This window comes from Lutzomyia longipalpis, chromosome 1 (genome assembly GCF_024334085.1).
Source record: "Lutzomyia longipalpis isolate SR_M1_2022 chromosome 1, ASM2433408v1".
Taxonomy (NCBI): domain Eukaryota; kingdom Metazoa; phylum Arthropoda; class Insecta; order Diptera; family Psychodidae; genus Lutzomyia; species Lutzomyia longipalpis.
Genome location: NC_074707.1, coordinates 13166547 through 13194532, shown reverse-complemented (window position 1 = coordinate 13194532; position 27986 = coordinate 13166547). Strand labels below are relative to the sequence as shown.

At 35.6% G+C, this 27986-nt stretch overlaps 7 protein-coding genes across 7 annotated transcripts in view; 4 read left to right on the top strand and 3 right to left on the bottom strand.

The window, feature by feature from the left end:
- Nucleotides 1-190: 190 nt before the first annotated feature.
- LOC129788199 (28S ribosomal protein S10, mitochondrial) lies at nt 191-995 on the bottom strand. Its single transcript, XM_055824262.1, has 3 exons — nt 910-995; nt 606-847; nt 191-538 (listed from the first exon to the last, which is right to left on the bottom strand). Exons 1-3 carry the CDS (start codon nt 910-912, stop codon nt 280-282), a joined length of 504 nt encoding a protein of 167 aa, XP_055680237.1. The 5' UTR covers nt 913-995; the 3' UTR covers nt 191-279.
- LOC129788197 (actin-histidine N-methyltransferase) lies at nt 981-13427 on the top strand. The gene is made up of 3 exons (XM_055824260.1): nt 981-1906; nt 12489-12749; nt 12813-13427. The coding sequence occupies exons 1-3, from the start codon at nt 1170-1172 to the stop codon at nt 13288-13290; spliced, it is 1476 nt and encodes a 491-aa protein (XP_055680235.1). The 5' UTR covers nt 981-1169; the 3' UTR covers nt 13291-13427.
- LOC129788196 (uncharacterized) lies at nt 1933-8552 on the bottom strand. The gene is made up of 3 exons (XM_055824259.1): nt 8072-8552; nt 4860-5809; nt 1933-4162 (listed from the first exon to the last, which is right to left on the bottom strand). The coding sequence occupies exons 1-3, from the start codon at nt 8309-8311 to the stop codon at nt 2569-2571; spliced, it is 2784 nt and encodes a 927-aa protein (XP_055680234.1). The 5' UTR covers nt 8312-8552; the 3' UTR covers nt 1933-2568.
- Nucleotides 13388-14245, bottom strand: LOC129788198 (NADH dehydrogenase [ubiquinone] 1 beta subcomplex subunit 8, mitochondrial). Its single transcript, XM_055824261.1, has 3 exons — nt 14080-14245; nt 13757-13977; nt 13388-13681 (listed from the first exon to the last, which is right to left on the bottom strand). The coding sequence occupies exons 1-3, from the start codon at nt 14159-14161 to the stop codon at nt 13466-13468; spliced, it is 519 nt and encodes a 172-aa protein (XP_055680236.1). The 5' UTR covers nt 14162-14245; the 3' UTR covers nt 13388-13465.
- A 485-nt stretch (nt 14246-14730) lies between these two features.
- LOC129785822 (1-acyl-sn-glycerol-3-phosphate acyltransferase alpha) lies at nt 14731-21827 on the top strand. The gene is made up of 2 exons (XM_055824435.1): nt 14731-15085; nt 20052-21827. Exons 1-2 carry the CDS (start codon nt 14904-14906, stop codon nt 20728-20730), a joined length of 861 nt encoding a protein of 286 aa, XP_055680410.1. The 5' UTR covers nt 14731-14903; the 3' UTR covers nt 20731-21827.
- A 1344-nt stretch (nt 21828-23171) lies between these two features.
- LOC129796772 (MOB kinase activator-like 1) lies at nt 23172-25493 on the top strand. The gene is made up of 3 exons (XM_055838848.1): nt 23172-23362; nt 23675-23841; nt 23911-25493. Exons 1-3 carry the CDS (start codon nt 23349-23351, stop codon nt 24393-24395), a joined length of 666 nt encoding a protein of 221 aa, XP_055694823.1. The 5' UTR covers nt 23172-23348; the 3' UTR covers nt 24396-25493.
- Nucleotides 25494-27008: 1515 nt separating this feature from the next.
- The window catches only part of LOC129786332 (PAS domain-containing protein cky-1), a 57514-nt gene continuing 56536 nt past the window's right edge, over nt 27009-27986 (top strand). Inside the window, exon 1 of the mRNA XM_055821259.1 lies at nt 27009-27027. The gene's annotated coding sequence lies outside the window, so the exon portion shown is untranslated. The remainder of the gene's footprint in view (nt 27028-27986) is intronic.

Below are 27986 nucleotides of genomic sequence, written 5' to 3'. Positions count from 1 at the left end.
TTGTTGGCCAAGAGAGCCCTCCGGATAGAGACATCAATCATGAGGCTATATCGTGATCAGTCTGAATATCGCGTCCTCACATTCAATCAGCAACCCTTTGTCAACTTTATCCGGGTGCTCCTCCATTCCAGTCGTAGACTCCTCAACGACATCCTCATTACCGTTCAGTATAGAATTTAAAGCTTCCACGTCTCTTTAACTATTTTCTTTATAGCAATAAATTTCCTACATTTACGATTTTATAAACGAATAAATCTTGAATAAAAAACTCACTACTTTTTACTCTTTAAGCGTCGGTGGCGTAGTCAGGTGTTCCGGTAGCTGCTGTACCTCAACTTTTGTAGCTTTCAGTGCCACTCCTTCGGGGATATTTCGTTCAATGTACTCCAGAAATGTGTCCAGTGTTGATCCTGTGAGTTTGTGGAAGTTCAAATGGCGAAAATACGTTCGCATCTCATACTGAACTCGATGCTTCTTGAAAATGTGGACACTTCTGAGCAAGACCATCCGATCGTGGTAAGGTCTCTTCTCTGCCCAGCTGTAGGGAAGGAAGAAAAATCATCTATCAGCAAACTCAGTTATCAAACAAGATTGCACAAACTAACCATTTTCCAACTTCAATCCCAAGATGTTGAGCTGCTGTGGTTGCAAACCACGAATAACTCTTCAGCACTGCGGGATCAACTCCTCTCAGTTCAATTTCTAGTTTTGAGTACAATTTATCCAATTCTGGTTGATTGGTCAGCAACTCATCGGCAGTCTTCTGTTCCGGATTGGGTGCCGCATGGAAAGATGATGATTGCCGGATGATTGGACGCACAGAAGGAAGGATTCTCCTGACCGATTGCTGCAACAACAGAACGAGCCTTTTCTTTATGGAATTTTAAAAGGATTTTGTGGATTTCTTACCATTTTTTATGAGAAAACTAGGAAAATTTGAGAGAAAATTGGAAAAAATTAACCAACAACAACAGACTTATGAAACATCAATGAAACATTGATGTAGCATAGCAAAACATATCGTGGAGCAAAAAAATACCGTAAATTGTGAAAATTTCTCATCTAAAAATAAACCAAAAAGACATTTTTGAGGAATATTCCGTGATTTGGGTGTAAAAGTGGCGTGAGGAAATCATCGTGAGAAGGCATTGCAGTGCGTGGCGTGAAAGATGGGAAAGGGTCAGAAGAGGAATCAAGCGAAAAAGTTGCCGGCAAATAAGAGGAATGAATTGAATGCTCTGGTCGACACACTCATTAGCCATGGCTTCAAAACAACCACGAATTTATCGGAACAATGGTCACAATACGTGGAAATTCGATCGCTGTTGGACCGCGTCCAGGCCATTGAGGCGGAGCTGAAAGTAAAGAGTGCAGGCAGCAAAAATCGTAGTCAATGCATTGAGGCTTTCTGCAACTGGGCACGCGAGAATGGTGCGGAGTTCGAAGGGGTCACGATATCTGAGTTCCCCGGCTATGGGATGGGTCTGGAGGCGACCAAAGATCAAGAGGAGGGAGCCATCTTCATACGCATCCCGAAGAAAATGCTAATGGGCTTGGATAATGTGAACACAGCGATTGCCCCGATGATGTCGGAGATGCCAATGATTCAATCCATGTCCAACATAAAGCTGGCCTTTTGGCTGCTTGTGGAGAAACTCAATCCCAACAGCTCGTGGAAGCCCTACCTGGACATCCTTCCGGAGAAGTATTCCACCGTTATGAACTTCTCAGTCAATGAGATGCAGGAACTAAAGGGAAGCAGTGCAATGCCCGGAGTACTGGCGCAGTGCAAGAACATCGCTCGCCAGTATGCCTTTATCCGGAAGTACATTGATAACATCAAGGAGGATGCCTTCGATGCTACGCTGCTGACACTCAAGGAGAGATTCTCCTTTGATCTCTACTGGTGAGTAAGCAATTGAAAATGCCACGTTTTGTACAAAAAAAAATGATAATAATTTATTAGCAAAAAACATTAGGCAAGGATTGGTCATCCACAATCTCTTCAAGACTGTCCCAAGAATTCATCTCTCAGCTTTTTTTCTTTTTTAGTTTGGATATTGCACTCGGTTTCTGATATTAACATTCTTTCCCACATGCATGATTTCAGTGATGAGCAGAGTGTTGAGTAGCCAATGAACACAGCATGCAGAGTTTTATCATTCTTATCAAAAATATATAATTTTCTCAAGAATCAATTCTAACAGAGAAATTTATTGGATCGTAAATTGATTGGAAAAGTAGGAAAATTGATGAGAGGTCAGCTTTTTTTTTCTTTTCAGGTTGATCTATTGCCCTTTTAATTTAAGAGAGCAAAAACCCCAAATATCTTAAAATCTTATCTAAAATTTATATTTTTTGGTTTAAAATTTAATTTAATTTGTCTAAAAAATCCTCCACCAAAATTTATTGAACTCTCTTCAAAGCTTGATGACCTCTCAAATAATTTTGATCTTACTCTGCACGTTAGATTTTCTCAATTAAACTTGAATTTGCCCACTCAACACAGCACTTAATGCCCTCATAAATCCCATCACCTGATCAAATTTGGGTACACGTGGAATCTTATCAGGGATAACCCTTTCTCATAGCATCATAGAGATAATCATGAACATCTCCTGACATGGAATCCATTGTATTGAGCTTACTGAGTCGTGGCTCTGTGTGAAGGTATTCCGGGGGATTTGAGGCGCGTCTTGAGGTTTGTCTCTTGAGAATTGGCAGTCGTCCACGTGTTCCACTGAAGCTGTCTGAGTAGTTTAGCTTCCGGTTGCGCCTCTGCCTCCAGCGGCATGTGGCGAAGATAATGATGAAGATCATTACAGATCCCGCCACGATGCAGGAACTGGCCACAATGGCTGATCGTACACCCGACGTCAAATAGGCATTGACAATATTCTTCCTATTGACCGCATGTTGTTGCTCAATCTCCAAATCCAGCTGATTATTTATCCTCGCAATTTCCTTTTCAATTATATCCCCATCATCGGCGTAATTTGCATTTGCTGGAGAAACGCGAGAAGATGGGGCGGCGGATTCCTTCTCAGGCGTGGAGGTGTCGTAGGGATTAAAGTTTGTCGGGTAGCCACTCGCCCGGGGATTAGCTTTGGGTGTTTTTGTATCATCAGTGGGCTTCACATTGATGATGGAGGCAAAATAGCTGGAACCCTGGGAGTCTGTTTTAATATCATCTGGTTTAACACTTCGTAGATTGGCAAAACTGAAGTGGGGAAAGTTCTCAAAGGTCGTAACGATCTCCAATTTTTCCGGACGAAGGCGTGGATGATGCAAATTGCGTGCCAGGGTGCGATTGTGGAAGATCTCAGCGAGGTGAACTTGACTCGAGCCCCTCTCTCTGTGATCTATCAATTCATTTATTGTCATATTGCGCTGTGCAAGGATCTTGGCGAGACGTGCACCACTTCTGCGATCACCGAGTAACTCCATCAATTCTGTTTTCTCATCCACAGTACTTTCGGATGAGATGTCGGCAAACAGTGATGGATTACTCTCAGTCACGTCCATTTTCATTAAATCCCGCGTCTGCCCGGATCCCACGAGGGCTCTCTGAGTGTTCTGGATCACCCTCTCAATGATATCTGCCTCAAAAATACTATCAGATCGTGCTGTGTTGGACTGGATAATCTCATCGGGGAGTTCCTTGAGTCTTGACTCCTCTTTTGTCTCTTCCTCCTTGTCTGCCTTCTCCAGCCTCTCCAGCTGATCACTCTCCTCAATTATATTGAATGTCTCAGGTTCCGTATGATTCACCACGAGCAATTTTCCACTAATTTCCGCTTCAGTTGGTGAAGCAGTGACAAATTCTCTGGCCATCTCCGTTGTTTGCGGCTCTTCCTCCGGTTCTTCCTTCACTGCCTCAATTATTGTCTCCTCAGTGGTTGTCTTGGGGGTGGTCTTTATGGCAATCCTCAATTTTGGTCTCAAATTCATTCGATTCCGGTAGTCGCGCATTGCAATTTGTTTCCTCCCGGGTGTGATGTAATTGCTGGCTGTTGTTGTTGTTGTTGTTGTGGGTGTTGAATGAATTTCTGGGTGATTCTCCGTCGAAGCTTCTTCAGCATAAATTTCCGGTTGAGAAGTTGATGTGCGGCGTTCATTGAATTTTGAGATTACTTTCCCATCATACGGCGGTGGCTTCCATCTGTGGATTATGAAATTTTTTTATTTAATTTTGCATAAAATATTCAAAAATTCAAAGGAAGGAGGTACATTCTAAAGGCCCGAAGAATTGCACAATTGTACATCTATTACGTCACATCTGCAAATTCTTTCGGAAATTCTTGTATTGCTTGAGGAGATGGCTTGAGAAAATATTGTAGTAAGATGCATAAAGTAAGAGGAAAAGTGAATGGGAAATCGGTATTATATTGTACTTTTTAATGATGTACACAAGATTGTGCAGTAGAGTTCGCGTCCAATTTTCCTTCATAATTAGTCATGATGGTCATGATTGATCTTTAGCCTATCATGTTTATACAATCATAAAATGTTGCAACATTAATCACCTAAATAAATAACTCGTGAAAATGATAAAAATTTGCGGAATGGGTTTTTTTTTGGAATGTTTGCACGTGTTAATGCGTGTAATTAAAAATGCTATTCTATTTAACAATTAATTAAGTTTTATAGAGATTTAAATCATTTTTCCATTGAAATATATTTCAATTGAATTAAAAATTAAATTAAATCTTCATCTACTTAAATATATTTCAATTATTTTTTACATAATTTTCCAGGGCAAATGTTGACCCATTTAATATAAATCTTTTAGTATCAAATGAAAGCAAACTCTGAGAGGAAATTCTTAAAAAGAAAAAAATAAATAAAATCACTCTCACCTCTGGGAAGGTCTCGACGTTGTGCTGGAACTTGGAAGCTCAGGAGGAGGCAGCGTTGTTTTCGTGGGGAATTTAGCATTGTGCGATCTGATGTTGGTATTGGCGAAATCGGGTCGAATGCCAGAAACAACTTCTTTGATGGGTTTAATTCTTTCCTCACGCGTTGGCAGGCGGTTATGCTTGAATCCTTCAGGAGCTGTCGAAATTGTTGGTATCTGTTGCGATTTCGTAGTATCCCGCGTCAAATTGTACCCACCATCGTGAATCTTGGGCATTTCTAGCATATACATTGGAAATCTCTTGTTTGCCTTCTCATCATCATCACCCGTGATCATGGTTTCCATTGAGGTGTCTGTTGCATTGTCGGCAGATGATGGGGCGGGTGATTGTGCTGCGGGTGATGGGGCAATGCGTCGATTCTTCGTGTCGACGTGAGGAAGCCGCCGTGGAAATTGCTGGACTGGTTGTGTTGGTTGAGCAAGAATTGCTAATGCTGTTGGTTTCCTGTTTAGGAAATCAGACAGAGATAGATTTTTCTGCTGCAGAATTTCACTCAGGCTCAAACTTTCTCCAGCTTGCTTCAAGATGTGCTTCAAATCCGCCACACCATCGTTGCTACCCTGTTCCTCTTTCTTTGCTACTGAATATGGCTTTCTGTACGATTTATCGCGAATACTATCAAATTCTGGGGGTGCACTCCCCATCACATCGTGCCCCGTAGCACCGTAATTATCATCGGAATCACTGAAGGTCTCAGACGTGGGACGGCGTTGGTATTGCCGCACATCTGGAATTTCTGTGGTTGTTGTGTACAGGAAATTACTATTTGGTCTCTTTTTTCTCCTCCGTCCGGGTCGTCTTCGTCTTTTCCGGAACTCCTCTACATCTACAGGTGTCGTTGTGAGGTACTCCTCTTCCGGATTTTGTGTTGTGACCACCTGACGCCATGCCTTTGGGTGGAAGAAGGAAAAAGGAAGAGAAAATTCACTTAATTAGTAGTTTGGAAAATAAGACATTGAGTGTGAACGAAGCTGGGTCAATGTTGATGAAATGGTATATTAAATGCACCAAGAGATGGCTGTTGGTAAGAAAAACCAGATTTTCTTATCATCATCAACCATTGCCACTGGGTGGTGATTGAAAATATAAGCATGGTGGAAGTATTACAGAGTTGTATAAAGTTTCTTCGACGTACAAGTCAAAGTCAAGTAATGATGAGATAAAAACTAGGTTTCCATCGCGCAAAGAGAAATTTTCTTGCATTGAATACCTTCTCAATTAATTGAAATTGCACAGAAAGTTTATATTTCTTCTTATATATTTTTTTCATATACATATTATGCATGCTAAAATATATTCAACAAACAAGTGTGGTGTGTGGTTTAAATTTATATTTTGTGGTTGCGAAAAAAAGAAGGAAAAAAAAGAGATTCAAGATCTCATCCAAATTCAATGTACATAATTAATAACATTGATTTATTCTACTTTGTCTTGTACTCAGGAGCTTGTTTTTGGATCACATTTTCACTTTTTGTACCCACGAGATAATCGTCTCAAAATAATGTACGAAAAAAAGTGAGAAGCGCAAAATTTCCTCTCTTACAGCGCTGTACCATCGCATATTATGCATGAGGAATGATTAATTGTGGTATGAAAAAGAAATGTTTGTTGTATGTAATTTGTGTCCAAAAGGAGGAAAACATGTGCCCTTTTGTATGATAATTCTTTCTTTTCTTTTAGTTTTTTTTTGATGAAGAGTTTCTCTTATGTATTAGATGATTTTCAAATTCACATAGATTATATTAATAAAATTACAGTGAATGAAATAGTTAGTAATTCTGAAATTACTTTTTTTTTTACTTCTTCATCATCAAACACTTTTTTATGCATCTCTTTGAATTGCTAAGTATTTTCGTAGTTAATTTACCGGCGAAAATAGGAATAAATAGGTACTAAAAAGCAAATAGTTTTCCTGTCGTATAATTTATGGGTCAGTTTATTGTTTTGTTAAAAGTATTTTTGGGATTTTAGAGATTTTTAAAAATAGGTACAGCATAATTTTCCCACGCTGTTAAATTTTCACACTGCGAGAACTTAGAAAGAAAATTAAAATGAACCGTGAAAGATTGGGAAATTAGGAAGTACATAAAACGAAGAAATATACTCGGTTCTCTCTGTTCAATTTTACGGAAAGGTTAAAAATTTCTAAGCAGATTTAAAATTATTAATTGATAATAAAGCGATGTGTTAAATTATATTAAAAATATGAATTTTCAAGCTGTTTAAAAAATACTTCCTAATCAAGGCTATTGGGGTTATCAGACCTAGGTTTCTAAGGGCTTAGAATTTCCTAAACTCTCCATGAGTATGATTAAGTGATAACCCTATAAGTTTTCTTCCTTTATTTTGTAAATTCATGAGACTAATAATTGTTAGTGTGTTAGATACAATAACGTCTTATTGATCAGTTTGGTTAATCGAATATATGACAATTAGCTCAATTAAGTTTAAATTAACAATATTTTAAATAACATTCGTTGCAGAAGAGCTTCAATCAACCCTTAAAACAATACTCTTGGTCTTAGGATCATGATTTTTCAATTTCTTTAAAGGATCACCTCGAAGAAATTAATAAAAATCTCAAATCAACATTTCGTGCTTATTTTTCAATGTTTAAAATGGTTTAAATTCCCCCGTGGAAAAACACCTTGAATAGGTCTTTTTGTTGTGTGTGAGTACATAATTTGAAACAAAACTAATGTACCTATACTCTCTTGCTTGAAAACAAAATGCAGATTTTGCGTAAAGTAATCCAAACTCCAATAACACAGAAAGATCATGGAGGTAATTATTCAATTAATCATTTTCACAGAGGAAAGAATATAATTGTTGTCTATATAAAAGGAGAAGAAGAAGAAAAAAAAGAGAGTTCACTATAAAATTGTAAAAGAAAAGGCTTTTCCACACTTTCAAATGCTAAACGAAATTCGTGCAAAGCTTTTTTTATTCACAATTTTTTTTTCTCTCTTTTACATCCACTTTAAATAAAAATATATAGATTGTGAGAGATAAAGCGTGAGAATTGCAATGTTGGTAATGTGTCTACACCATTTCATAACAATGATCTTTTTCAAACATTATTAAAAAAAAGAAAAGATTACAATTTCAATATGTGTCGTGTTGCAGAGCTGTGTGTAGTGTAGAGTACTTACTTGATGTTGAGCATCAGAGAGCCTCTCATTTGAGATGATAATTGGCTCAAAACTCCGGTCATAGGATGCACGAAGTGCTGGATCGTTGTAATCCTCGTGATGTGGTGCATTCTCCAAAATGTGCTCATTTGAATATTGAGGGGATGCCACTGATATTTTGCACTTAATGGATAAAATTGCTACTAACACTAGGCAGGAAATCACTTTCATCTTTTCACTGAAAATTCTCATCATCCTCATGAAGCACTCTGCGTGAGGATTTTCTTTTCTTGGAGTAAAAAAACGCACCGCAGCAGTTAATTTAATTGTGTACCACTCACATCCGTTGTTGGATTAACACTGCGCACAAACTCGGAATGGTAGCATGAAGAAAAAAACAAGTTGCTCACTTTTGCAAATGAAAATGAACGGTGTGTGCGATACCCAACGAGGCTGTGAATGGACTGGAAAAGAGCTCAATGGTAAAGAGATGTAAAGTCTCATCGCGGCAAATTTCTTCGATGGTTTATACGAAGAAAGTAGGAGGGAGAAGTTGCTACACTGACCAAGAGCAATGAAATTTCCATCGCCGCGCATATATTTTCACAAGATGATTTCTCTATATAGTATTGGGTCGTTCATTGCAAATATATTAAAAATGTATTTGTTCTTCTGCAAAAAATGCAACATTTTATTTTCCTCCGCATAACACATAATGTTTAGTCGGTAAATTAAAGAAAATCCAATTTCCATCTTTAAGCTAATTAGCTCCTCCTCTAAACGCTCTAAACTCGCAGCGTATTGTGCGAAAAAAATCTTTACGCAGCATTTGAGATGCTGGGCAAGAAAGAAAATTATTTAAATTTTTCCTCCAATTAGATTGCAAATGATTTAGAGAAAAGAAAGAGAGACTAAAGAATAAATTAGAAAACTATTAAATTTTTTGAAAATTGAAAATTTGCTATCACAAAAGTGAAAGGGGGGCACACAATACACGTTAAATTTTTCATGAGTAACAGAGAAGGATGGAATGACACTCATTTTCGATAAGCATCGAACCCAGAGGTGGTATTTTCCTCTAAACAAAAAAGTATTTCATTGATTTGATACCTATTATTGTGAATTTAAAATGAATTATGATTCAAATCAATTCAATAGGTTAATTTTCAAGAGATTTTTTTATTGAAAAAAAATTCGTGGTAAGCGTATGGAAATCTCGAGATGGATCGCGATGATTCATTCACATTTTGAAACGTATTAACGTCTAATTAGATGAACTAAAGCATTTCCGAAGTGAATTAATTAATTCAGAAATCGGTCATTCCATAAAAACAAGAAATTCCCCACGTGGATAAATGTTTTCTTTTCTGTTTTGACCTTTTATGAAAAAAAAAAAACAATCTGTGTGTGTTTTACTAATTGAACACTCGCAAAACCGCTTGGCCGATGAAGAAAGAAGTTTATTCATTGACAAATTCATTTTTTCTTCTTATGTAAATCAAGATTTGCAAGAAACTAGTTTTTTAAAAGAGTTTTAAACAAAATTTATTTTCCTAACATTTTCTTAACATTTCAATGTAAAACTAAACTTCAGCTGCAACACTGCAGCACTGAAGAATATAAGAAAATTGGTGCAAACTCTCGGTATCCGCATAGAAAATGAAATTTCTAAATAACAAATTGCGGAGGAAATACCACAAAATTACAACTTTCAATGAAAAGATCCAGCGAATAAATCTCCATGGTGAGATTTATCGTGACATTTTGAGAGTTTTGTGCGTGGTTATTGCATTACCACGGTATTTTTTTGTTTGTTTGTTAGTTTATATATAGGGCAAATATGCAATTAATGTGCGAAAGATCGCTGTATATACGATCGGCGAAAAGAGATCTTTATTGGTGGAAAGAGTAAAGAAAAAAAAAAGAGAGAAATAATCAATTTTCATTTGCTCATGCATTTCCTTTTTCATGTGACGCGAAAAAAAGAAAGATTGTGTGCGATAATGCTTGAAATTCATGGTCATGGTCGGAACTCTTTTTCTTTTTATTACACATATACCTATTATTTCAGCCGAGAGAATTCAATTTAATGCAACGTCGCAAAGTTATTTCCATATAATTTATTGAAGCATATAAAATTATTTATCTCCTTATGCATAAATTTGAATGAGTTTAAAAATGCTGCGAAAAAACATTTTAAGAAAGTGAAATTTTCTCTCTGCACCTTTGGTTGTGTTTGTATCGATAATCTCTCGCTAAAATTATTGTAATTCACCGCAGAATATTGAGAAAACTTACATATATATAGCGTGATGTGATTGGTTTTTTTTTTTCACCTCTCCATCTTCTTGCTTAATCTCATCTGTAAAGGTATCTCGTCAAAACACGAACAAAGTGATCCACAAAATTCACCGTTTTTTTTGGATGTTGCTTTCAGTTTGATGGATCACTTTTGATTTCTTAGAGACATCGATTGCATCGATTGGTCTTCCATAATGGGCTTTATGCTTTGTGAAATTTCAATTAAAAAGGGAATTTAATCAGTTTAATTAAAAGTTTTTTTTTGAATACAGAATCTGAAATCAAAAGTTCGAATTTAGGAGATGGAAAGGACATCTTCTTTTAATTTAATCAAAATTTAATCAAAATCAATTAAGAAAATTATTAAAAATCTTAATCCAACCAAAATATAATTTAAATTAAATCAAATTAAAGAAGTTTATTCATTTCTCCATGGGAAATTTTTGATTAGAGATGTCAAACCGGGTACTCAGTCTTGCAAAGCGTGAAAACAATAAAGAAAATCGCCAAAGAAACATCGCAATATTCACTGGGATCAGCTGGGAAAAGCAGACAAAGATTTGCTTAAAAATGCAAATAATGAAGTCACAATTGTAGGTTTCTTTCTTTCATTTCATGAAAATAAAAATATCTTGTTGAAACTCATCAATAAATTATTAGCGATAATGATTCATTCATGCATTGAAAGAAACAAAAAAAAATCAATTGTGACGTCATTTGTAACATTTTTGGTCAAATGTTTGCTAACTTTTCTAGCTGAGCCCGGTGAGATAATGGGAAGTTTTTCGGGAATTTGTTATTCCTGTTTGGCCTTCTTCAAAATTCCGCTAATCTCAATTATTTTCTCGAATAAAGTTTTTCATGCATCGATGAATGAACTCCTTTAGCTAAGACATTAATTTGTTTAATAAAAAAAAATAGTGAGAGAAGAAAATTTAAGTTATTGGACTTTGGAACCTCTTTGTTCTCTTCCACCAATTTATTTTAAAAATTTTAAGTGTTTCGAATAACATGTTAAGTTATTTGTGAAAATTACCATTCACTGATAATTTTATCGATACAACAATCGAAAGTAAAAATGTTGAAATTAACATGAAGTTTATTCGGCAAACTCGTAAATTAGCTGCTTATGTGATTTGTAGTTCAGATAAAAGAGCCATCGAAAGTCTCTTTCCATTGAAAGTAAAACTATAATAAACTCTTAAGTCGTCATTTAAAAAAAAACGAATTTATTGTTAATCATTTTATTTGTAAGACAACTCAATTCACAAAACTAAAAGAATTTCACTAATTTTCCAAAGTTTCTTTTAAAGACTGTATGGAGTTGAACTGAAATTTGGTACAAAATTTCACACTTTTGTTGGGAAATTTTTAAAGGGGGAAAAATGGTTAATTTTGCTAGGTGAAAACAAAGTCTTTAAAGTCCTTACATAAGGTGTGCATTGCATTTCAAAAGATCATTTAGAAGTGAACTAATAGCGTACATATTTTGTGTGCTCTTCTAAAAAAAGAGATAAATTATGAGCCATATACGAGCTATATATGTGATTATCTTGGACATGCTTTTTATGAAAATGAGCGTCGTGAGAAATTTCGTTTGCTTCTTCTTCAAATGCAATCGCCACAAACATTTTCTTTACATCGACAATGTGTATGTTTTTTTATGCAAAGCTCTTTTTGCAGCTCTAATGGTTGGATAAGTTACTAAAGAGTGGTTAGGAAATGAATTATGGAAAATCAATCAAATCGTCAGCAGAATAATGCTTGTTATAATAAATGATTGACTGTACGTGGGCAAATATTTTATACACTCGCTAAACTATAGGGTACCTACAACAGTTTGTCTCGTCACGTTGATTAATGGCATCATGGGCATCATGGCTAATTTTCTTTGATTTTTAATGCCCAGAGTTTGCTGGGAAAAATGAAGGGAGCAAGCAATCTTTGTCGCCAATTAGACCAAATTATGAATACACTGAAAATTAATTATTCATTTCCCGAAACAACTTGTTTTTCTCACAATGTTGTAATAAATTTATTTTTTTTTATTTTTTATCTATAAATAATGCGAGTAAAATGTCGGAAGAAATGCTTCAATTCACCTTTCTCTGCTCTCTGTCCCTTTCCTTTCCGGCAGTTGGGCAGTTTCAACAGTCATGACACGCCAAAATCTCGTTCCCATGGACTTTACGGATAAGGGTGAGACGCAAACTCAGATGAGCCCTACACTGATTCCACTCTGGGATATGGCCAATCATGCTCAGGGGAGCATCACAACGGTCTACAATCCCGAAACTGAGTGCATTGAGAGCTCCTTGCTGAGGAAATGTCAACGTGGTGAGCAGATTTTCATCTTCTACGGCCCAAGATCTAATGCTGACTTTCTAATGCACAATGGGTGAGTTTTTTTCTGCTATGAAATCCCTCAAATAAATTCTTTAAAAAATATGTTTCTTTGCAGCTTTGTTTATGCCAAAAATGAGCACGACACGGTGCCCATTCGTCTGGGTTTGAGCTCAATGGATCAACTTGTGAATGAGCGAACGGATTTGCTGAAGAAGCTCAATATTGTGGTTTCGGGAGAGCTGAATCTCCTGCCGGCACCAAAATTCATTTCACCTGAATTGCTGGGCTTTGTGCGTGTATTCAATATGAATAAGGAGCAATTGGATCACTGGCTGGCCAGCGATAAAGCCACGGATCTTCTTCATGCCGACTGTGCCTTGGATACTGCATTGGAGATGAAAACGTGGAAATTCCTCGAGACTCGTCTCACTCTGCTGCTGAGAACGTTCCCAACAACCCTCGAGGATGATTTGGCGATGCAGAATGGCTCCAAATTGGGGCACATTCGTGGTATTTTGCTGCAATTTCGTATTGGAGAGAAGCAAATACTCCACGATGCACTTGAGTATGTGCAGCAGAGAGTAAAGAGCTAAAGAGCCACAGTTGGTATCAAAATAAGTGCTTCAATATAATCCCCCCCCCCCTACCTTGTGGTACATATTTATGCGCAAATTGGCCTAAAGGGCAATATTTTATGGATTTTAAAAATTAAAGATTATATTTATTAACAGAAGCTTCTTTCCTATACACATGAATCTGTTTCATTGACTATTTCGACTCAAATGTGTAGTGGACTTTTCCTTCACCTGGATATTGCTTCGGGACTACCGGCAGGAAGCCCTTGTAGTCCTCCAGGAGGTAGTAGACGGCAAAGCAGCTCGCCATGATGCCGGTAAAGACGAAAAGTTGGTATTTAAGGGTGAAACGTGGCTTTTCAGAGTACCCAAATCGATCCTCACTCCACAGTGTGTAGTCAATGTGCACCTGGACAGATCAACAAGATACCTTCATCATTAGTTTGTTTAATTCACTTCACATGACGTATTGTTTTTAACTTACAGGCTCATTGAAATTCCTCTTGAGCTCAGGAAAGTCATACGGATAGTGAGGATCCTTCATCTCCACTGGCACATCCGGAAGCTTCGGGTAGTCACCGTAGCCCTCTCCATCATCCGGGTATGGCTGATAATCGTCCGGGTGCAAGTTGTACTTCTTGGCAGCAGCAAGACGCTCTTCCTCGGTGGTGGGATACTTTCCTGGCTTGAAGTCCTTGTTCCAATCTGCGTAGGCAATCCGTCAAAAATGACAACAAAATTACGTAAACATTTTCAGGGCAAAATTGTCTCCGGAATTCTATGGCATCATATGCAAAAGGTACTCACGATTTCGCACAGGAACAATGAGACTTGCCGGATGAGCCCGGGCTAAATTGCAAACTAATTTTGCACCACGAAAAAGAGCCATATTTTTTTTTCACTAAATTTTCACAAAAAATGTCAATACATGTCGTTTTTCTTCTTCTTTTTATTTTTAACAGGGCCGGACGTCATTTCGACATCCATATCAACCCAGTATACATGTGGTTCCAAATCTCCGCGGAAATTCATTCAAGTCGTATGAAACTCCAAGGATGTCACACTCAGTTTTTCGCAGTTTTCTCGCATTTTCCGTATAATTTTCCCACCGAAAGTAGTTTTTTGCGATTAGGAAGCGATGCCGCGGCGATTAACATTAAAAATGCTGAAAGTTTGCGAAAATCCATTCTGGAAAAAAAACCGCCAAAATTTTAGTGGGTCCGAATTTCTGCACTGAGCAGCTCCGCGAAGGCGTTGGAGCACCCATAAGGGTCCTATGAGCCTCAAAAATGTATTTTGTGGCCTAAAAATTGGCGGGAAAACTAGAAAATCCACATTTTTGGAAAATCAATTTTACTGTCCGTTAAAATTAAAATAACGTAGAAAAGTCGAAACATGCAATCGCATATCCCAAAATTACGCATACCGCACGTACTATATTTTTTCTTCTCCTCTCTTCGCTCAGCAGAGAGGGAGTGAGTACACACTCGTCTGCCGCCCGGCGCAGTTCGATTTTTCTTTTTATAAGAAGAAAATTTCGGGTGGAAAAATAATATAAATTTTCATATTTTTGCATGCAGTGTACATTCATTGTGATAATAAGGTGAAAATAAAAAAATAAAGGTGAAAACATGACGTCGTACTTTCAATTAATTATCCTGGCACTGCTGCTCCTGCTGCCGATCCTGTACGAGAGTAGTGCTCGATTTCGCTACTACACAAAATTCACGGTTTACTGCGTCGGGATCACAGTCAATGCAGCAATCCTCTGGCCAGTCTTCATGTGCAGACCGTGGAATGTGCGGAATTTAAAGTAAGAAATGTCCTTCCTGGAAAAAAAGAAGGGCAAAAAAAATCATTCTTTCTGTCAACCCCCATCGAGAGCACCCTTAAAAAAATTCAACCCTGCATTGATTATTTTTTACACACAGAAAAATAAAGTCCAAAAATGCGAGTAGTTGTTGCGAGTGTTTTCACTCGCATTTGCTAATGTTCTGCTTGCAAACCCAAATAAGACCTATATTGATACGATATTAGTTGTTGCAAGCAGCGATTAGACAGTGTGAGTCAAACTGCGAGTTTTCCACTCGCAATTTTACTAATACGAAAATTTTTTCTGTGTGCAAAGGCCCTAAAAAATCGTTAATCTTGAGTGCAAAATTGCAAATTAGAACATTGCAGTTACTATTAATATCGTATATAGGTCTGGAGATTAAATGCACATTCTTCTATTTACTAAGAACATACAATATTTGTTTACATACTGCAGTCTGTTTGTATTTATGAAAAAAAAAGACTGAATCGTCACAGCATTGTGGGTCTTCTAAATTCACTTTATGCTGCTGCTGCTGCACGTATTGTTCATCTTAAGTGAAAATTAAAACTCAATTGTCCGCGTCCGGTGGTTTGTTATAAATTTAGACGCCTTTCTTTATTATTTATATTAACTGACATTCACAAACGTATAGCAACTCCTTATCACTCCCTCAACTCAATATACCCTCCACCCACATGATATTTCATTTTTTTTCCATCTGCATTATGCTCTCTCACAGTCAGTTTAGTCAGCTAAACCGCGAGACTTTAGCCGCAACACACACGGAAGTTGGGGGCTTTAAGAAATCTCTTTTGATGCAACAACAAAACGATGCTATCTGTCCTTCCAAGTATTGTTTGTGAAAATCCAGCCAGCTTTGAGGAAAATCCTCACACACAGCTGATTAGATTTTGCTGCCCACGCGGTATCAGTCTGGTTGGTTTTGGGGCTCGATCAGTTGGTGGTTGCACGTCTCATGATTATGCAACATTTAGCAACACAAAACACGGATCAATCACCTGTGCCGATCTCATGTTCAATTGTTGCCATGAATTATGCGCTTAAGATATTCGTAAATTCAGTCAATAAAATTCTCACGTAAATTAAAAGCAGCCAATGAAGAGGAGGTGAACTAAAAAAAACTCTTTCAATCTGTGGCACGGATGGCACGTATTTTGAGCTTTTCAATTAAACATCGTAAATATCCCATATGCGGAAAAACATCATTGAATTCAAAAATAAAACTGCAATTTTGCTGCAAAACCATTCGTCAATACACACGTTTTGACCGAGATTTATCAATCAATTTATGCTGCATATGGCGGGAATTCAAGTGCAGCGAGGGAATCACGTAAAAAAAAGCAGCGAGAGAGATAAATTTTCGATTGGGGCACAAAACATAGCGCAGAAGGAGGAATATGTAGCATGTTATAAAAATAAATCCAAGGTTTGCTGCTGGCTAAAAAATCCCCAGAGCCGTGACATTCAAAAGGTCTCTATGGCTACATTTTTAATGGAGGAACTCACCCCCTCCCACAAGCCTAAAAGCTCACCAAAATATTTCGCATGTGTGTTTAAGGGATATTTTATTCACGAGCTTTTATGGAGCGTAATGAGGATACCGCAGATGGGATGATAGATTCGCATCAACTTTTTCCTTCCAACCTCTATGTAGTATGTGTTGTGTAATAGGGTAAAGAGGGGCAATATGATTGTTTTTTTTTATTGAAATACATTTTCTAAAAGAACTTTGTTTCTCAATTTCAATGAATAAAAATTCATTAAATTGTAAATTTTAATAAAATAAATTCATCAATATTTTGCATTTTGTTGCATGAATTAAAATAATTTAAATGAATCATAGAATAATCATAAAGAAATCCGTTGTAGAGAAGGTTTTTTTTTCAAACATAAAGCATTTTTTATTATAAAAAAAAATGTATCGATAAAAAATCACTTAGGAATCAAAGTTAAAATATTAATTAGATAAACTATACGGCTACTTTATTTAAATAAGTCAATTTTGTTACAAATTGGTTTGTGCCATTCTAACGATTGACGTTTTCTTTTTGACTTTTACTTTCTCTTTCTTACGTTTGATGCATTTTTTGAAATATTTAACGTTTGGATTTCTTTTTTTTTTTAACTGCGATGCTTATTCTAACGCTTTAAATAAAAAAAAACCTTAAAGATCTAGTAACGAGAGTTCTGGCTTTGAAACAATTTATAACTGAAAATTTGCATGTTAAAATAAGTTACATCGCAAAAAATTAATTGAAGTACAAACTAACTACCTATACTATTTTATTTAATTCCCATGTATAAAAATTTTAAAAGGGAACAATACAATGTATTTCGAGCCATTAAATTGATGTTCTTTTATATCTTTTATTCTCTATCAAACAGTTCTTCCCTCTTTGCAATAAAATACTTTATAAAAGGTACATTGCAAGCTATTAAAAAATTATTGTCTATAAAAGAATTTCACGCTATTTGTCAATAAAAAGTAGGTACTAATATTAGATTTGTCTTTGAATATCCGTGATAGGTGAAGGTTAAAAATACCAATGAACTTTAGGCAAAATGTTTCACCTGTATACAAGTTGAGAAAATCAATAAAATATTTTTTTCAGTTTCTGATAAAAGTAATTCAACAATTCTTCATTTAACACCAGTCTCCTCTATTCTTTTTTCAAGACTGTAATAAAATAAATTGTTTCATGTTTTGCAATTTTTTTAAATAGAACTTTTTCTTAATTATTTTAATCCTGCTTTAAATTTTATATTTTCTCTGTTACAGTCATCAATTTAATTGCGATATAAAATGCTTTATATTACTCACTTGCAAAACATTCTTGCCAAAAATTAACAGATCCAATTAAATTAAAATTAGGAGTATAAAAAGGCATGTTACTATTCCATTGACCGGCTGACACTATTAGTGAAATCTTACGATTTATCTCATAGATTTTATTCAATGTAATGTTTTGATAAAAAAAGTCATTATTTAATAGAGAGAGGTGTGAGTTTAATGCCTACAAAAATTATGTTTATACAGATAAGAGAAAAAGAGGAAGCTCCTGATAAGAATGTTTTTATTCGTAAAAGGAATCTCTGAGAAAGAAAACAACATTAAACTCGATTTTTTGCGCCATTGACAATGTAATGTAAATATGGGAGATTATATTAGTTTAGTTGCGGCGTGTTTTTGATTTTTAGTTCTCTACAGTTGCGGCATGTTATCGTAACAATATAAAGTTAATCCTTCTCTAATTAATAAAGAGTGGCTAAGACTTTTGCGACACTTTTGTGCCATTGTTGTGTCGACGACGATACATGGTAACATTATGACTTTTCAAAATCAATATCAATTGTGCGTCTCTCAAAAGTCAGTCTCTTATCAATTCCCTTTTTTTTTCTCACATGGATTAAGGGGGGAAATTAAGCATGATTATTATGTCAAGTTCCTGCTAATATTTTCCATAATAATAAAGGTCACGTATTCGGTTACTGATTCAAGAAAGAAAAAAAATGCTGAACGAAGGCCAATATTTTAAGTCAGACGTCTGTCCTATCCAACGTCTTATCGGGGTTTTGGTGGCTTTTCGCGGGCAGATGAACCTTCCCGCATTTAGCGTCCGTATGATTTTTGCTTAAAACTTGTACTCTGATCCCATTGCGTAGAAGAAATGATAACACCGACAACAAAAGTCTCAACATTTCCAGCAATTAAAGTGCTTTCTCTGAATTTCCTCACAATGGTGTTTTCTTTATCAATATTTGGGTTTTTTTTTGTACATAATTCGCGTGATAATTTTTTATTTATATTGAGTGGAATTTCTTATTTTCAACCAAATGCAAAAAAAAACTCGTAACCATTGACCGCACTTTGATTGACCATAAAATTTGATCTTGTTTGATTTTGATTAGGTGAATGTGCAGAAAAAATTAGGCAAACCGCTTCTGTTTAACCTGAAGGTGCAACATACATACATAAGTACTTTGCACCAGAATTATTAATCTTACTTTTATTGCTACTGTGTGCCAAGTTTGAGAATCGCATTGCGTGTTGCAATCTTTCAATCATTGACAAAAGTGGTTTTACTTACTTACTTTGTAATGAATATTTTAATTGCACATAGATCCTAACTAAGTAGTTTACAATTTCGTCAACTGTTAATGAAAATAAATATGTCAAGAATGTTTAAGGGGGGTCTCTTGGGAAAATTGTTGGAATTGACATATTTTTAATGTTTAAATTTTTCTTGGAGTGTTTCTTAAACTTGATTTTCCGACTTTTCCACAGAACTGTCCTAAAACACAAAAGTAGGTTTTTCTCAGGATCTACTGGATGGATTTTGATGGGGTCAAAAGTAAATGAAAGTGGAAATTCCAATGCAGACTTTGATGTATCAGAATTTTGAATTTCCATTCTGGGGCTGAGAAAAATGGAAAAATGTGACTTTAGTTCAGATATTTTTGACATTTTTCCAATTTTCTCAGCCCCAGGTGGGAGATTCAAAATTCTGGTACATCAAAATCTGCATTGGTATTTCCTCTTTCATTTGCTTTTTACCCCATCAAAACCCATCCGGTAGATTTTGAGAAAAACTTACTTTTGTGTTTTCAAGAAAATTACAAGATGACGGAAAGTGATTTTCTTACTCTTTAATAATAAAGTCTTTAAATGTGACTAAAACTTGAAAACCCCAAGAAAAATAAAAACATTTAATTTCATCAACTCTCAAAAGAGAACCCCCTTAAGTTACTTTGTAGTGAATATTTTAATTGCACATAGATTCTAAATAAGTAGTTTATAATTTCGTCAACTGTTAATGAAAATAAATAGGTCAAGAATGTTTAATCTCAATAATTTCCCAGCTTTTTTGCTGGTGTTATTTCAAAACTTTTCAAAGCCAAAAACATAACGAAAATTTATTAACAAAAAACTCTTTCTTTGCAGGATTGGTGGTCTATTTTGCCGTCCCATATCGAAGATAATTGGAATCAAATGGACCCTGCGGGGAGAAGAGTACATAAGTCAGGATAAACCTTTTGTGATTGTGGCAAATCATCAGTCATCCTTGGACGTTCTCGGGATGCTGGACATTTGGGATGTCATGGATAAGTGCACAGTTGTGGCCAAGAAGGAGCTCTTCTACGTGTGGCCCTTTGGTCTATCTTCATGGCTAGGTGGTTTAATTTTTATCGATCGCAAGAGTAGCGATAAATCGCGCACAATTCTCAATAGCGTGGGTGACTACCTCAAACGTGAACGTGTTAAATTGTGGATCTTCCCTGAGGGTACAAGACGGAATACAAATGATATTCATGCATTCAAAAAGGGGGCCTTTCACATTGCAATCTCTGAGCAAATCCCCATAATGCCGGTGATCTTTAGCTCCTACACACCATTCATTGATAGCAAGAAAAAGATCTTTGACAATGGGGAAGTTATTATAACAACACTACCTCCAATCTCTACGGCGGGCATGACAACGAAGGACATTGATGCCCTCATGGAGAAAACAAAGGGGCTCATGAAGGATGTCTACGTTGAGACAACAGCGGAGATTAGTGCAAAATTCATGAAATCCAAGATCTCGGGGATTGAGAAGAAAGTTGAAAAGGCAATCAATTGAGTATACATTCTGCATTTTACCTCAAGAAGATAAAGTTAAAAAAAAATTTCTAATAATTACCAGTGAAAATATTCGGTGATATTGCATGCAGGCAATATTTCTCCAATCAGTTGAATTAATTGATTGATCTATTTTTCAAATTATCAAATTTGCTTTATGTTCTATTTTACGTAATAATATTGTTTGAATGAGGGCATGAGATTAGTAGGAGAATTTTTCTGTCTATATTATGAATTTTAATACTCATCGCAATTACACATGTTAGCTGTTGCTTCGTTATAATAGAAGCAGAAAAAAAATTCTTTTACTTATCTCATGGAATGTTTTTGAAAGAGCTCTATCACTTTAGGGCAGAGACAAAATAAGACGTAGAAAAAATGTGATTTTTTTTTGTTGAGAAATTTAGTTTAATTTATAGTTAATTCTCAGCTATTTGGCCTAAATAATAAGTATTAAATTGCCAAATTTATTGGAGAAATAGTGCCCATAAACATGTAACATTATGCCCTTACTCTTTGCCACAACAAAAAATGTTGAAATAATAACAAAAAATTTATCATTATTATTTACGTAGAGAAAGGTAGGAAATACAAAAAAAGTATATTTCTTGCATTTGATGAATAGTTGCCATAAATTACTTAACAAAAGGAAAGAAAGGATGATCCTCTTGTAAAAGGATTAATTTTAACAGTTTTAGTGTACTAAATAAACCCCAAATAATTCTCATTGCACATTCCAAAAAAGTAATTCTTAATTTTCTTTTTATTACCACATTTTTATCATTAGAAAAGAGCTTCACCAAATAGCGCCACGACACACTCACTCATTATCCAAATAGTAAAATTAAATTGATGTCACATTTATATTTGGTTTACAAAACAAGAAAGAATTAAAACTCCAATTGGAGTTTCAAGTGTAGGTATTATTATTATGTAAACACCAAAAAATGTTTTATTTTGTACATTTCCCAATTTTATTTTTGTCGTAGAGCCAAAGAGAGGAGAGAATTTTAGTCTAATTTTTGGTATATAATTTTATTATTTTGTTTAAAATTTAAAGAAAAATATTGTATATTAAAATTATATCTCTGAAAAAAAGTCTTTTAATTAATATTTTCAACGTAATTTATGCATTTTGGATTGTAACGGCGACGTGCGTAAAAGGAGATCACACACTGCAGTGTAGGTAATTGCACCGGTATTTGAGAGACCAACTAAATGAAGTACAAGGTGAAATAATTTGCACTATTGCGGTTAATCTGGTTGGAAAATCATTAAAAATTTATATGTTGACGAGAACAACCTCCAAGTTTTCATCAAAAAAGTCTAAAAATGAAACGCCACCCATCGATTTTGACGGAGAAAGCTCTAAAAATAAAAGAAGTTCATTGTCTGGACAAGAAGACAATGAGGGCCCTCAATGGATCTTGTTGTTTGTGCTGAAAAGGGATTTTATTTACTTGAGATTGTTTGCACATCGTTTCGGGAAAAAAGCCAGAGTAGTTAAATAATAAATTATTTCATGAATGGTATCGATTTTGTAGGGCCGAAACGAGAGAAAGCTGCAGAATTTAGGGACTGTTGAACTTTAACTAAAAGCCCCTTTTGTGCTGCTTTAATTTTTTATTTATTGCATAAAATTAGTAAAAACCGTAAAAACAGAAAGAATTTAACGTTTTTTAACGGTTTTAACTTTCAAATTGCAGGTAAAGGATATTTTAAGGACATTTGCAGGACTTGTCCAATGATTTTCTCTGCAACAGACATTTCCAATGAGAAAACTATCGGTGTGAGTGAGACCACTATATACATTGCCTAAATAACTTCATGTCATCTCGCTCACACACTCAATTTTTCGCAATTTTCTCGCGTTTTCCGCTGAATTTTCACGAAAAAATGGGTTTTTCTTGCTTAGACGCCGACGCCGCGTCGATTGGCATCAAAAATTCAAAAAGTTCGCGAAAATCCATTTCCGGGAAATGAGAGTCGTGTAAAATCCCCAACCGTCAAAATTTCAGCCGGCCCCAAATTCCGCGAAAAGGGTCTCCCCGGGGCCCCTGGAGCTTCCGCAAGTGCTCCAGGAGTCCCAAAAATACGTTTTGTGGCAAAAATTGGCGGAAAAAACAAGAAAATCGCATTTTTTAGAAAATAAATTATTTGTCCGTTAAATTCAAATAGGAGAATCCGCATGTCTCGAGGCTTGTCCTGCTAGTTGTCCTGAGACAACTCAAGGACATTACACTAAATCGGGAAACATTCTTTTTTTCATAATTCGAGGACCCAGAACTATACCCAGGTGCTCCAGGATCCCCAAAAATGTCTTTTGTGACAAGAAAATTGGCGGAAAAACAAGAAAAATCGCATTTTTGGAAAATCAATCAGCAGCCGTCCAAAATTTTCGGTTCATCACAAAACATATGTTTCTCAATGCATGTGTTTCGCGGATTATGTGAAACGTAAAGGAAACATTGAGTGGAGTAATTTTTTTGTTCTTCACGCAAAAATTACAATAATTTTTAAAAATTGCGAATTTCTAGAATTTTTATAGATTTTAAGGGTACCTCGGGGGCACATCTTCATCGCCTGATTAAGGAGCTACAGTGTCGGTGTTGGAAAGTCATGAGTTTCTTGTTGTAAGTTCCCAAAAGATCATTTTTCACTTTTCCCCAATTACCTACTATTTGGAGGGATTTCCGGCGTTTTCTGGCTCTGGGTCTCCTCAGGTGTGATGTTCAGGTGTTCTAGGAGTGGGGTGATTAGTGCTGGGTGGTACATGTGAGCCAGGGTGGTTTGTTTGACATGCAGACGGGGCTATGGGGAAATGCTAACAAAAGCACTCTAGCCTAGAGCAGTGCAGACTAGTGCAAATTTTGCGGAAGTCCCCAAGAAAGAGCTTTTTTTCCGGGTGGAAAAGTGTTACATGGTTTTTGTATTTATTCTCAAAGCGGAAGCAGATCCAGTAAGACTTTTAAGCCGAAAAAGAACATTCCCGAGGGGACACATCAGTATGACTTGATGAAGCATGCTGCAGCAACTCTGGGATCTGGCAATCTCCGTAATGCTGTAGCACTTCCAGATGGCGAGGATCTCAATGAATGGGTGGCTGTTAACAGTAAGTAGTTGAAGACTACTAGTAAGTAGTAGTGAGGAAAGAATTAAAGAATAATAATCTTTGACACAGCTGTGGATTTCTTCAATCAAATCAACATGCTTTACGGGACTGTGACGGAATTTTGTACGGAAGAGAATTGTGGGGTGATGTCGGCGGGTCCCAAATACGAATACCACTGGGCAGATGGGCAGACGGTGAAGAAGCCAATAAAGTGCAGTGCCCCCAAATATATAGACTACCTGATGACGTGGGTGCAGGATCAGCTGGACGACGAGACGCTCTTCCCATCGAAAATTGGAGTTCCCTTCCCAAAGAATTTTCTGACCATCGCCAAGACGATACTTAAGCGACTATTCCGCGTGTATGCCCACATCTACCATCAGCATTTCTCGGAAGTGGTACGACTGGGCGAGGAGGCACACCTCAATACATCCTTCAAGCACTTTATCTTCTTCGTGCAGGAGTTCAATCTAATCGACCGGCGCGAACTTGCACCCCTGCAGGAGTTAATTGATAAATTAACAGCAAAAGATGGTACTGGGAGGCAAATGTAGAGCTTTCATCATCTCTATAAAATATCTTATTTAAGGTACATTTAGATATTATCATTTTTCTTTTTCATAAAATACATATAAAACACTATTTTATAGAAGATTCCACAATTTATTGAAGAGAAAGAAAAAAGAAAACTTCTTTTTGACTTTATTTTGACTTTCTTGGGTGAAAAGTGATTTGTGTTTCTCAATCAGACTCAATCAAACAGGGTAGCTAAAATTAAGAATGTTTGACGCAATCGAACGCGCTTTATAAAATTGGCGAGAGAGATATTTTTGTACATATAGAAACGGTGAGAGGTTCCAGGATGAGCAATCACTGTATCTGCCTGCTGCTGGCGTATCAGGAGGATTTTTCGCGTGCGCGCGTGTGGGTGGGGGTAGGAATGAAAAAAAAATTGATTAACATATTGGCGTTTAAGAAATTTTTAGGACAAAGAAATTTTAATAAAGGTGCACCAGTCGCTTTTCGCCTCTAATAAGCTGAAACTTATCATGACAAAAGGTTCAACTTTTCTTCTTTTTAAAAGAAAATACGTTTAATAGCCAAAATCTCTCGAAAAAAAAATATGTGTAAATCGAGAGAAACATCACGAAAAAATTGCTGAAAATTTTTAAAATTAAAAATTAATCTTCCAACATTTAAAAGAGAAAAATAAAACCATCAAATGTCGAGTCACAGAGAGTTGCCTTATCTTCGAGATACAGAGAGATAGAGAGATAAAAAGGACATTTTGAGAGGACAATTAAATGTATATCGTTGCCCTCGAAAGATGGTGAAAAAAATTGTACAGAGATCGGAAATATTTTGAATACATTTTCCACGTGAAATATTCTCATAAATCCACGTAGATTTTTTAGCATTCGATAGACTCGATTTGTAGAGGATATTTGCAAAAAAAAAAACGTCAAAAGAATTTATTTCTTTCGCAATTTTATGTGTCCTATTTTTTACCACCTGCATTAAGTTAGAGACTTCTTGTTACTTCCAAAATGTGAATTTCTCGTTCAAGATGCTTCGTTTTTGGGAATAGTAAGAATAACTTTCTTATTAGATTTTTGTGTATACTTGAAAATAAACTATTTGCTTATAATAAATTCCATGAGCGTTTTTTCTTTGACTATTAATTTCTTTTTAATTAATTTAAAGAAGGAAAAAGGTTAATTGAACGATAAATTCCCGCCAAAACTCCGTCGGTCTGGACAACTGTTTTAGCGACTCAGGTTCGTATATGTGGTGTGACTTATCAAATTCAGTGAAGGAAATAAATTGAAGAAAAATGCGATATGAAACAGATTTCGATAAATGGTAATTTATACAGAGAGGAGCGTAGAAGAGGGAGGGGGGTGGCATAGAATTCAATTACTGAATAATGCAAAAATTTAGACAGAATTCTTTTCAGGGGCTGAATTCCTTGATAAAGCGCTTTAGAAATATAAGCAAAAAGGCAAAAAGCTTCATAATGGATACAAACATTCCCTGAAAATCTTTTTAGATACTATCACGGTAATTAATCAGAAAATTCATCCTCAGAACAAACAGAATATAAGGAAAACGACAGTTCTAAAAAAAATTACGAAAATCGTTTTTTCGAGATTTACAGAGAATTCTAAAACAAACTAAGAAATCATTAAAGTCTCCCCTATTTATATCGAGGGTTGGAAAATACACTATACTAAGTCGAGTTAGTATAGTATATTTTTAACGCATTTTTCGATAGCTTTTGATGTCCTTCATCTTCCCTCAAAAGGACAAATTCGAATATTTGTTCCCTACAAAGTTACAGCGATAACTGTAAAAAGTTTTACATAAGAAGCAATGTAAATCTCAAACTTCAAATCGCTCTCCTGAAAATCAACAAAAATGAGTTAGTATAGTATATTTTCCAACCCTCGATATCTGCATTTTATTATAATTCTTTTGCTAACTACAAAAAAAACACTTCTAACCTTTATATAACAGCATAGCTTTTACATCATGTATAAAGCTGCACAATAGAATACCGCCAAGATAGTAAAATAAATCGATATTCTTCGCATAAAAATTATATCTTTAGTTTGAAAGGACACCAAAAGTTCTTTTAGGTGTTTTTAGTTTTTTAATTGCAGCAAATTTAAAGTATACCTATTAAAATTGTTAAAAAATACAAAGGATTACTGACAGAAGCAGAACACTTTCACACCAGTTTTTCTTCTCATCAACCCTGATAATATTGACGCATTTTTAATGCAATTTTTTTTTATTAATGCTGTTAATCCAAAAAAATCTACTGCAAGGAATTAAATAAGGATGCTTTCATGGAGATTGTTTCTGGTAGTTTCTGAGGGGGAAAAATTAGAAAATCCAGAGGAAACTCATTCAGAGAAAGCATAGCAAGAGGTCAAAAACTTTTCCTTTTATTGTGGTTTTCTTTCGTGAATATTTTTCCCTTTAATCAACGTCATAAAATCTAATAAAAGCTTTATTTTGAATTGTTTTAGGATCAATTTTTTAAACATACTTTTTGGTTTATCGAAATGAATACAAGCTTTTTCATTAAAAATTCTAAGAGGAGTATGAGGAAGAACGATAAATTTAATTTTATTTCGATTCTTTTCAGGATTATTCATCATATACCAGAAATGAAAATTCGTGAGTATTATTCCTTTTTTGTGCACTTTTGTACACGTCAACATATTTGTTTGATCAAAGATCTAGCCTTATTGGGAAGTAATGAGACTTTTCTAAAAATATTTTTTAATAAAAAAAATTAATATTTCACTTACATTCAATTCATCAAATCTAAAGCATCTCATTTGGAGCATTCTCCCCTATATAAATGTGATTTTTGCCCCTCTAGCTAAATAATTTTAAATTATTCCTCAAATACCAGGTTAATGGCTAAATTCCTTTCTGATCACAACAACATAATTAACAATATACCATTCTCTTAATTGCTTTATATCTCTCAATTATTTCTCAAGCATGTGTACATAATGAAAATGTGTCTCTCGCGTTAAAGCTTCTCACAGATTCCAACAAAGTCCTCCAAATCAATATGATACCACATGCATTTTAAATTCACTTTGTAGCAGCAGCAACCATAGAGTGCATCCCATATGTACATATAAATGTATTAATAATTGATAAAAATTGCCGGGTTAAATATTCTTTAACGACGCTCAATAATTTGCTAAAGTCATAAAGGCAGTGCGGTGTGGTGGATTGAAAATAATTTCTTTACTTAGCGCAAGCCACCAATAAACGAGAGGACGTTAGGCTATTGGAACACACGCGATCCGCCCATAATCGTGTTGTCTCATTCCGAAAATGGTCACATTGGGTCTGGCGGCGGAATTGGAGAAATGACAAATAAAAGGAAAGAAATGGGAAGCGCGCAAGAAGGTAAATTTTATTAGATGGATAGGGCTTTCTTGTGCAAATATGCTGGAATTTGGGGTGATCTTGCCGGGGAAATGAGGATCGTGGGAAGAATTAGAATCTTCTTCTGTTGTGCGGGGCAATTAGAGAAAATTGCGGGTTTAATTTAAAAGGAGAATAGCTCAAGTGATCTCACGATTTGTTTGTATTGTACGAGATCTGCACAAGAG